Source organism: Ostrinia furnacalis, unplaced genomic scaffold (genome assembly GCF_004193835.3).
Source record: "Ostrinia furnacalis isolate ACB-3 unplaced genomic scaffold, ASM419383v2 OfSCF0932, whole genome shotgun sequence".
Lineage (NCBI taxonomy): Eukaryota > Metazoa > Arthropoda > Insecta > Lepidoptera > Crambidae > Ostrinia > Ostrinia furnacalis.
Genome location: NW_021131171.1, coordinates 225,408 through 237,487, shown reverse-complemented (window position 1 = coordinate 237,487; position 12,080 = coordinate 225,408). Strand labels below are relative to the sequence as shown.

Sequence of the window (12,080 nt, the reverse complement as noted above, 5' to 3'; positions counted from 1 at the left end):
GCCGGAACAAACTCCGGTTATTGGTATAGTTACGGTTAAATTTAGGTGGTGCATCTCAGCCTTAGTACACAAAGTGCACTGACTACTCAATAGAATAAATCAAATCACGTGGAAACAGCGCAAGAAATTAATAAAAAATATTGGTTTTACATTTATCAAGCGCTTACAACAACTAAAACCTTCCCTCATAGTACACCTGTTTGTGTAACTGGCTCACTCTCTAAATCTTGTAAACTAAACAGAAGTCTTTGAGTAAAGTTCACAAATGTTTTAACTCTCCTCTAGCACTTGATGAACAATCTTGAGTAAAGGAAGCCACAAACTAAGAAGTTTTTGCCACGTACGCTTAATCTGGTGCAATGAGAAACTTTAAGACTGAGTTGCTTTGCCTTACTTTAACCGTAATTATAACCATAACCAGTGTTTTTATGAAGTTTGTTAAACTTTTGCAACGTTTGCTAAAGTTAAAGTAACCCAGCCTTTAGACGTATCATTAAATTCTAACCCCCTAATAAAACTTACAGGCTCGTTGAACAGTGTTTTAAAGTGACGTTTAGTATGGAAATGACATTTTAAAACAGTGTTCAACAACTGTGTAACTTTTTATTAGAAAGGGGGTAATTTAGAAACATACTCGTACCTATATTAACTTCAAGCATCCTGTTTAAGCTGTTTCAATTAATGGTTTGGTCTTTCTTAATTTTAAAACTTCACAAAATGGATTCCACTTAATTCTCTCACATACTGAGATGTTAGCATGAGTGAGGGTCTTCTGGACTAGTGTGCTGCAATACTCAGTCGTCGAGTGTACCAACACTTCAATTCGATTGATCTGTTTCTAAGCAAGGATTATCCAAAATTCACCCTCTACGAGCATTAAACGGCTGCTAGTATAATTAATTTTAAGCTACAGCGACTATTACTTGGTTTTTCTATTTTCCCATCTTTTCCAACTTATCTAACTCCCTCACACACTTATAGTATTTAACTCACACACTGAGCTGAAGGCGATAATTGTGGCTCCACTTTTTGCTCGAACTCGACCGGTGTGCTGCAATGCTCAGCCGTCGAGTGTACCAACACTTGAGTTCGATTGATCTGTTTGTGGGCCTTTGATGCGCAACCGCTTCACTTCAGTTAAAATCATTGGGATTTCGAATTCTTTTTTATCTAGGGATGTAACTTTATGGGTATGGCACGGATTTCGTACAAGATAGGTATCTTCCGACACTTGAAATGTAGTTAGATTAGACTAAACTTTTATTTACACAACTAAACTGCCCCGTGATCAGCTTTACCTATTTTCCTCCAGAAAACCTTTAGAAGGTCAAAATCGTGCTTGCCCCGACATTTCAGCATCGACTATTAGTACTATATTTATTTTTGTAAGATTGATGATGAATATGATAGATGTCTTTTGACTATGTGCCTAACATGGTATCTATTACCCAAAATATTATAAAATACACACAGAATTTGACTTTTGGCTCCGGAGTAGTTATGGCTTAGGCATATCCCACGTCAATTACCCAGAATTTAATATACTTCAGTTGTTTGTCAAAATAGGGCCCTTTATTATTTTGATAAGCAGCTGTCCCCACGTGAATAGATTTCCCCCCGGACAGCGAGCGATCGGGCGACTTATCAGGAATCGACTTGACGAGGGTCTACCAAGGCCTTATTGGACTCATATCTGACGACACCGTGAGGTGAATAGACTTCGCATTTGAAAAGCTGTTAGATACAATTACCTTGCAGGAACTAAGTATTTTTCGTCGAATGCTATTTTTAAGAATGTCCTTTTACGACGTCGTCGGTCCACCTTGTGGGTGGAAGTCCCATGCTGCGTTTTTCAGTACGCGGCCTCCACTCCAGAACCTAGCTGCCGTCAGTTCTGCATAGGTACTATGGTGTGTTTGCAAAACCATTGTGTTTTTTGTGATTTTTTATTTTATACTGCTTGAGATATATTTAGATTTCATTTCCTGAGGCTAAAATTGTGGACTTAAGAATACTAGTTTGACCAATATCAAATGTTTGAAGAGATTCCCGATACGGTGCTGTCTATTAGGTTCGTTCGTTTCAGCCAAAATTAAATGTTGTCCACTGCTAGACAAATACCACCCTCAATGATTTCCAAAACCTTCACCAGATCGACGGTTCACTTATATTCGTAATAATTTCGTAGTAATGTTCGGATAGATCCAGTTTATTCCGTAACCTATTATTGATACTGTCTAATAGAGGTCGTGAAGCACTTTCAGGATCAGTAACCAGTTTTTCGATATCTTGTATAGTTTAGAAATAATTGTATGAGATCACTTATCGTTTCAACCCTTTATAAATATAGGTGAATAGTAGAAATTCCCTGTCTGTTATTGGTAAGGGTACACCCACAAGTTTTTAAGCCATTATTTTCGGATAGACAAAACTCGTATTATTGCCTTTTCTTGGAACTTCGAGACAAAAGGGCACCTTTCAACAAGGACAAATAGGAATAAGAAGCCTAATAGAAAGTGTCAGACACGCGCAAGATTAATGGAAGATAGTCCAAGGGCTATTAGGCAATTGATGAATGGAAAACTTTGTAAAAAGTGTAGAATAGACTACAATATTGTGGCCTTTGTCTATGTATGAGATTTGGCCCACTTTTCTTAGTAATGGACCGACAACTGCAAATGAAACTTTGGATTGTAGTGTCTTATTTAGCATCTAGAAAGCATTGGGGGAGGCCTATGTTCAGCCGTGGACGTCCTATGGCTGAGATGATAATGATGGTGATGATGATGAATAGATGCCACCAAAAAAAAAAACCTAATAGGGAACCACTTGAATCTTGATATTTTCAGAAAACGTAAGCTGATAGATATAAAAAAGTCTAATAAATTTACGTTTGAAAAGCACGCTAATGAATCCTTATCTACTCAAGTGACGTCATGAAAGTAAAGAAAACTGACGTAACCTCACCATCACTTGTCACCTAGAAACTTTTAATTTCCCCGGCTTTTAACTGAATAGAGGCTGCTGTCATCAATCTCCCGTTTCAATGACGCTTTCAGACTCTCCGTTACAGCTCCTTGTATTGAACCCTCTTGAATAGCACTTTTTGTCGCGGAAAAATCCACAGGAAACCACTGTGCATGGGTTGGTGCTGGCTCTCGAATTTGGGAGCACTCGAAATGTTCTTAAAAATACAGGGTGGTTAAAAATACGATATAACGCGTACGTTGTTAATGGACTATAAAAGCAATGAGTTAGTTACTGCGTTGATTTTATGGAAAGGTAACATTGTTTTTTACTATTCCATGTGTCATTGTGATAGTTGTTGTTGTTATTATTATGGGAAATGACTTTTTGATTTGATTTTTAAGGAATAAAAAATCTGTAGATAGCAGTGAAACAATTTGCCTTTGTTTTTCATAGCCATTGCAAAAATTATCCCAACTTTGCCTGTCCCTTGACCTAATTATTTTACATAAACACCTACCTAATTTTCGGTTAATTTTCTAGTGCTGCACCCAGCAAAAACATCTAGCACTGCGCACACACAATAATCAAACAGCGTCCCTAAACAAAACGAAATTAAAACCAAACACGATCGGCTTGTTTGCCTGTATCTAATCAACGTAACGACCACCTCAGATGTTTGCAGTTGCCTTTATTGCTTCTTGTGCAAATAAAAGGCGACTCGAAAAAGGCGACTTGAAAAAGGCGAACAATGGATGCTAAAAGTGAAAAGTTTATTAATATCATCACGATCTCAGGAAGATATATGCCGAGTGATGGTTTATGCTGAGTACATAAACCACAGATAAATAGCCAAGCCACGGTGCTTAGTTGTGTCTTTTATGTAATTATGTGTCTTTGTGTCAACTTTGAGTTCACGTAGGTACAAAGGGACGAGGTCTGCTACACTCAATTACTCCATTTCATTTATTTCTCTAATCTCTATAATTTTTCTTGCTTTGTAAAATTGTGTGCCCTTTATCATTGCGATTAAAAGACAAATATATGAACATCTTGTAGAGAAACTCTCTCTCTTGATTGTACAAGAATACGAGTAGGTACTGTAGATCAGTGTATCTTCACCTTTTTGTCCACAGACCCCTTAGGAAATTAAGCACAATTTTAAGGACTCCCTTAATAAAGACTCAGCAATAAATTTAGATTACGAGCTTTTTGGTGGCGTTTATTTATGATTGTTAAAATGGTCCATAGATAAGGCTGCGGACCTCCAGGGGCGCGGACCACAGGTTAAGAAACACTAGCTACTGTAGATGATAGTGATGCTACACTCCGTACGTTGATAAAGTACGAGTAATCACAAGCAAACGTCTTTTTCATTGTTACAGGTTTCGGCAACGTTCTGCTCGGCGTCATCATCACACTCCTCGACCTGACCGACTGTGACATTGTGACCGAGACCCCCAGATCGATCTACCGCAAGGACAGCCAGAACGAAATCCCAGAACCGGAACTTTTACCGGTTTTGCACGGGAACGACACTAGATGTCGCATATCGGAATACCTGTGTGCGAATAAAAAATGCATACCGATTAATAGATTTTGCGATGGGACCAACGACTGTGGGGACTCCTCCGACGAGCCAAGGCATTGCACTCGTGAGTACATTTTATACTAAATTCATAGCGTTGAGAATGAGCCTGACTGAAATTGTTTGAAGTCTTCCCAACTATTCGGATAGTCAGATTTCAGGAATAGAATTTTACCAGCAAATGATACAACATACTTTCAGGAATACTATGATACAATGTTTTCCTGCGGAAATTTTGTATATTTCAAGTTATGTTTAAACTTATATTACTTACGTTATGAAGGTATCTGTATCTATTGTTGGTAAGAATTGACACCTGACTGGTTCTATTGTTCTTTGAACCTACAAAGGAGAGATCTATGATAGATCTAGCTACTATACTGTATTTAACATTAGTGAATAGTGTCGCTATCAAGGATCAAGTTCTGCAAAGTGATTGGAAACGACTCTATTGGCACTGATATTATATGAATCCTACTAATATTATAAATGCGAAAGTTTGTATTGATGTCTGGATGTGAACATGTTTGTTCCTCTTTCACGCAATAACTACTGAACGGATTTTGATGAAACTTTACAGTATTATTGTTTATAGCCCAGAATAACATATAGGCTATAATTTATGACGATCTGTGACAAACTTAATTACACGCGGGAGAAGCCGCGGGCAAAAGCTAGTATTCAGTTTCTCCTGATTCCGTTTATGGATAAGATGTGTTTTTATTAGTCTTGTCGTGACGTCATCTTATTTTAAAAAGTAACTAGTGTTTACTGTTTAAATGTATAAGTTCAAGAAACAATAACAAAAGGACCATTTTTATAATATTTCACGTAACATACCGGCGCCTATTGGAAGGGGGAGGCATAACTCTTCCAGTTTCATAATCTTTTTCTCGTATAAAATCCTATATCAGGTGGCAACAGCTGCGGGTAAGGCAGGGTATTCCGTTTTAAGGCACATACATATATTACGCTCCTACGAAGGTACATAAAAGTACTACTTTCCGTAATCCCCCGGCTTTTACACAGACCTTTTAGTATTAGGGATATGAGGTTTTTATTGCTTTTAACAAATTGAGGTTTAATATTTACTTTATCTTGAACAAGATCAAAATAGCCAAAGAAATAATTAAACTTGATCTTTTTATTTCTTATTCTGCCTTGTGGGTATAACAACAAAGGACTTATTTGTACCTTATGTAAGATTTTATATGCTGCACTAGCGTGCTTGCTCGAACCTAAGCCATAATTGTAAAAAAAAAGCGTTAATTTGTGCCACTGGCTGCCTAGGATGCGCACCACGGTAAAATCGTATCGTCGATTTTAGACGAAAAATGTTTTGAGCTTATCGTCACATAGAGATATACCTATAATATTTTATGCTACTCAGAAGCAGAAATTAGGTAAAATTCAGTACTCAAGTGGGGATTGTCTACAACTCAGCGAGGTGAAATGAAATGTCCGTCGCAGCGGTCGTTTTATTTTCCCATTTAGAACATCTTTCGTCAAGTTTTTGCGAAGATCTTGGCGCAATTCAGAGTGGAAAGCCTCGGATTGTCTAATAAGGATTTATTACAGTTTGACGTAATATCCACTAGTAACGATTTAAGTGGATTTAGGAGGTGAATTTTTAAAAATTAAGCTATTAATCTCACTGAAAAGCTGTGTCATGGCAGCTATGCTGTCAAGATGGTACTGAATGGGTAACATTTATGTGTAGGTATTTATGTCTTTCTTTCTTCGTTTTTAGTAACAGCTGCAACCGGCATGTGTTGCCACGTAAATAAAGTACAGATTTATAATATTTTAAGCTAGCTACCCTCTCAGGCCTCAGCAGTACACCCTGACAAAGTTTTATTACAATCTAATCATTGGTTTCAGAACACATAGAGGACAGATACCTAATAGGTACAAACGTTAATTCGTATGTAACAGATACCTTACACTTTTTCATTGTAAGGGCTGTATCAATCAATCGGTCCTAATTTCAAACTGCCATCGCCCCACTATTCACTAGAATTGCCGTGGGCGATGACAGCAAAACAACCATTAACGTGCCTCATCGGAATGCAAAGTACTGTTCCTTTGATACCAATCTGTGATAGCTGCCGGGTTGTGAATATCGGTCTGCTGAAACAGCGGTTGTGCGCTAAAATTCCGAGGAAATGTTTGTGAGATAAGAAAGAACTTATAGAACGCAGTATGGCCGGAGTTGTAAAAGTTTAATAATGGGTGTAGTAGGTAGGTAACTAGTATTTCCTATTACGTTTATGTATGTTTACCCATATTCAGCAATCATATTCAAAAAATTATTTATTTATTTTATCATGTTATTATTTGATGGCAAGATGATCGAGTTACATACTTATTATCACCATGATCATAGAAAATAAGTGCGGCAAACTATCTAAACTAATCAATTACATTTATTTTATCTTGGAAGTCTATTTAATGTCTCTACTGGTAGTATCACGTGTATTTTAATTTTCGGTGGCACAACTACTAGAACTATTGGGGGACCACTGCAAATGATTAATTCCGTAGTTCTATGAGGTAGGACTAAGCACTGAGCAATACCTAGGACACTGGCAACGCAAGAAAATAAAAATAAAATCTACAGTTTCATAACAGAAATCTTAATAATTTGAGAAAATTCTTCGTCTTACAAAAGCAAGTTTGTCCCGCAACCCCACCTGCCCGAGCCAATCTGCCCTCTCAAAGAGTAATGCGCTCTTGACTCCGGTCCGGTCTTATTGAACGTTGAGATTTATCTGTGTCACTCCCGATGTCAAATGTCATGCAATGTATTCAGGGAAGGTTACGGCTTCATTTTGAAAATCGCTACGTCACGTTGTAGGAACGCGTGGAAATCGTTTTCGATCGCCCAGTCGACGCGAAGTTCTTATTTGTATGGAACTAGAAAGAGCTGTCTCAGGTTTTACTGATCAAATCAACCGGGCGATATGGATCATTGGGGAGGCCTATACACCTGAACATAGCAGTTGACACCTTGTGAATGAAATGATGATGATGTCTGATCAAAATAAAATGTGCTCTAGCTTTATTTTGGTTATTGGTCTTAATATAATTCATCGTGCGAGTAATAAAATAATGGCACAGTTACACTATACGCGAAATTGATCGAGGCAGATCAATTTCCCACATAGTGTACCTACCTGCGCGCTATAAGAAAACGCAAGAGCGAACGATATCTGTATTATAACGGTCACGTTTGTAACTTTGTCAAGCCATTCTGCTCAATTGACATAACCAGTCAAGCGCCACTAGAAATTATACAAAAGGTCGTATCTGCCTAATCTTTGCTGATGGTTTAACCCGATCCGCCACAGAGATGCGACGCCTGCCGAACGAGAGTGGCGCACGTATAATTGAGTTTGCAGATGCAACAACACGAACTCCGCGTCGATTCAATTCCACGCTCATTTCTAGGGATAGGATTATCCTTTTAATTTTGATTGCCAGACTAAAATAATATCATTCGTGTCAGTATTTTGGAGCATGAATCGAATGCTTTAATATTTTTTTGATGGAGATTTGAGAGTCAACAGATAAATGCTCCCAATTAATTTTCAACGTCCGAAAGCACAGTTAATAATATCGTAACATAAAAATAATACGAGTCTACTAACGGTAAATGATACTTCCTATGATTTTTTCAATGAAAATTTATTTTTTTATGCAACACAAGTCTACGTACAAAACGGACATAGAAAATACGGCATCTAGTGACCCTAATTTATTTGCAAGATCGCCAGTGTCTATTTGCACGGATCACTCTTACCCAACCAATCTCCTTTTCCTAAGAGAATATCCTTTCTAAGAAAAATAGTTTCAGTAGATTTAAGATGCAACGATTCGCAATCTTTTCTCGACCCTCGGGAACGCCACAGACACGCGACTCGACACGATAATCGAGTTTGAGGATGCGACGACACGACTTTGCCCCAATTCGATTTACCCATTTCTGCGAGTGAATTTGTTCTGAGATCACTGCGCTTGGAGACAATGGGTCCAAATTATTACGTTACATCGGCCGTAAGTGTACACTTGGGGTTAAAAATAAATAGAGCCGGCTCGCTGACAATTTATTTGGGGCAAAGTGTTGTAAGGGTACTTTCATTTGCTTGAAGTAATGTTTATCTTGAAGAAACAACACTAATGTGTAACAAAAAGAAGACCAAATTCAGTTATTTGTTTATTGTTTAAGTCTCTGAAGTGGTTTATACGAGTACATGCTCCATTTCTCATTTTCATAGTCAAAGTAAATAGATGACGTTCGAAAAATGAATGTTTGAATTAAGAAGATCTTTTTTTAATAAAACAAGAAGTAACAACCATGTAACTGGCCTATTTGCTGAAATTACATTCACTGTCAATAGAGGGAGAGTACGAACTAATTCCAACTTTGCCCATCAGTTACGTGCTTGCGTGGAATCTTCAAAACTTATTTTATTTTGTAAGTTTCGTTCTTTATTTAAATAATAATAAGTCTGTATTCTTGTAATGTATCTGTGTTTTTTGCGGTTTTAGAATGACTCCATAAAAATGTAAATAACGCCCTTTAAACTCTACAATTAAAACATTAGGGCAGCATTCCAATTCAATCGTCAAAACTAATTCCGAATCAACTATTCGATTATAAAAACGGCCGGCATTCGATTCGTTATGAAATTCGATTGCTTCGCAAATATTTGGACTTGTTCCGACATAACATCGCAATTTAATTTATCAAGTTAATTCAATTTAGCTCCGAAAAACATTTCCGTGTAAATTACACAACAAATTGTCTGACGAATTTGGGCTATTTGAAAGATGACGTACATTCAATTAACTCTTGATAAAAATGAAATTATTGGATATGCGAGGAAAAAGCGACTTTCTTTCATGAAGTTCTGAAAGGATTTCATAAATACTTGATGCTATAAATTATGCACCGACGCCAGCATGTAAACGTAAAGCTAAGAACTGTGGCATCTTCAGTCATTGTGATGTCCTTATATTGTAATAAAATAGTCTTAAAATTCTGTTGACTGACTATAAAGGTCTATAAAGGCCAAGGAATTTTCGTTTGGATTTTTGTGAATTTATTTCAAAACACACAAATAAAAAAAAAAGTCGACTACCTTAAATAGGACACGAATCCTCGACCTTTCGCTTGCTGGGCGACATTTTTACCACTGAGCTTTGCTCTATCAAACCGATGTGACGGCTTAGGCTGGGTTGCACCATCCTACTTTAAGACAAACGTCAAAAATCTGTCAAACTCCATACAAAATACACCGGTTATAGTCAAAATTACGGTCAAAGTTAGGTGGTGCAACTGATCCTTAGTGTGCCCTTCGAAATATATTTTCTTCAGACAACTAGTACAAATTCTGCAATGTCAGACTAAACTGGAAATAATAATCACACATATTTTTTCTCTCTGAGGCCATAGCACACTTATCAACCTGAGAAGAGATCAACACCGTATCGCCTTTCGCCGCGAGGCGAGGCGTTTACGTTACGGTGCGGATAAGTGCAGTACGGAGTTTCATACAAATAATAGTGACCGCCTTGAGTTGATACGGCTACGATCCGTTTCCGGGTTGATAAGTGTGCTTCGTCCTTTAGTCGGGTGATTTAACTCAGATACCACGAAGGCGTTAGCACGCGAAAATCGACATTATGTATATTAATAACTATACATCGCTAAGCTCCTAATGGTCTGAAGATAGCTTAACACGCTCTTTGAGGTGCGAAGGAGGTTGATAACAAAGATGACGTCATTAAGCGCAGGCGCCATACTTTACAAAATTATTTAGATACACTTATCGTTATTTTCTCAGTTACCCATTTACATGATGGAGTTTGGGGGCAAAAATATATTTTATTACTTTATTTAGCTACTAGTGTTTATTGAAAATCCAAATACTTACTTCCTATTTCATTATAACATTTATTATTCTTTATATCAATCTAACTTAATGGTCGATCTCATAAAATTACAGATCTTTTCAATGCTCATAAGAAAGTGAACTTTAAAGGTTTTACCTACGCTAAAATCTTCCAAATTGAGTTATTTGACTAATTTCTTATACATTGATTTATTTTTATTTGCGACCTGATAAAAATAGGTTCAACTGCCGAAAAACTGTACATACTTAAATATCACGCCCTTTTTGTCTATACTCGTCGTTACAAGATATTGTTTTACATGATATTTGGTGGTACGTCGAAATAACACGACGAAATCTGAAATTTAACGACTCAAGACCATCCATTAAACGTTATAGATAATACCTGGTGTTATTAAATTTGAACGGCTAAAGGCACAATATGACGGAGTCGGAGCCTAATAGCGTCACTGAGGCGCCTAATAAGATCACGAGCTTCGTTAGTTTCGTCCTCTCGAGATAGCCCAATAACGTGGTACTGCGGTGAACTGCATTGAGGCAACGAATTCGATTCTTCTCTGGTGGAATTTAGAAGGAATTTTTAGAAAGGCTCTAATCTGGATATCTTGGAAATTATCTCCAGTTATTTTAATGCAGTTTGTTACAACGATCAAAGCAATTGGTATAACGTTGTATGTCTTGTCTAACAGAAGACCGTATTTAACTTTACGAATAACAAATTAGAATTATATTACTCGTTGTTATAAAACGGTTATTGAGTTTGAAACTTAATGCCTTGCTCTAAATTACGTTGTCTTAATAACTGACAAAATTCGAAAGCAACTCTTGAGTTCTTGACGTTGCTACGTCACAGGTGTAATTAAATTTGGACTGCTAAAGTACGGGTGGCTAATAAGTTGAGTGAGGTGCCTAATAAGATCACGAGGTTCCCTAATTTGGCGCTACGCCCCACTAATTTTAAGGGGTCTACTTCGAAAATGTCTACATATTGACTATTCTATCTCGCTTACTTACAGTAACATACTGCTATGGGTAAGAGAGATGGCGAGAGTCAAATTTAATGGAATCGTTATTTAGAATAGGCCCTTGAAAGGTAAATGGAACTTTAAATGTAATAATAAACTTTCACGCCCTTTTCGTGATTTCGCAAACTGTAATTATGGGATCGTAATTAAAATTAACAATAGCTAGTTGTGTACGGCGACTGTTAATGACTTTCCGCGTTTATTTATTGTTTGGGTCCACCCAATTTAGTGTGAAAGCGTTTAACTAATCACCGGATTAGTGTGGTAACTGAGTATTATAAGTGTGTGTTTTACTTATTGCTGTTATGAAATATGTCCAATTTTAGCACTTTTAAGGCTTACATTGTTTTCATGAAGATTACACTGACCACATTTAACTATTATGATACTGTTTATGGTCTTTTTGAAATATTTTTTCACAAAGAGATTTTACGATATAAATTACATTTAATTCGTAAGTATACGAAATGTAGGTACATTGCCAATTATTTATTTATCCATCTGAGAATTCTTTTGTCTATCCTCATTAGTCTTCCATTTCAAGCGAATAAGAAAAACTAAAAGAGGTCAATCGTAACAACT

General features: G+C 37.0%; 1 protein-coding gene across 1 annotated transcript in view; it reads left to right on the top strand.

Moving 5' to 3' along the window:
* Positions 1-12,080, top strand: part of LOC114350638 (low-density lipoprotein receptor-related protein-like) — a 109,987-nt gene that overhangs the window by 48,574 nt on the left and 49,333 nt on the right. The window contains exon 2 of the mRNA XM_028301506.1: positions 4,353-4,622. Coding sequence (XP_028157307.1) covers positions 4,353-4,622 — 270 coding nt within the window. The remainder of the gene's footprint in view (positions 1-4,352; positions 4,623-12,080) is intronic.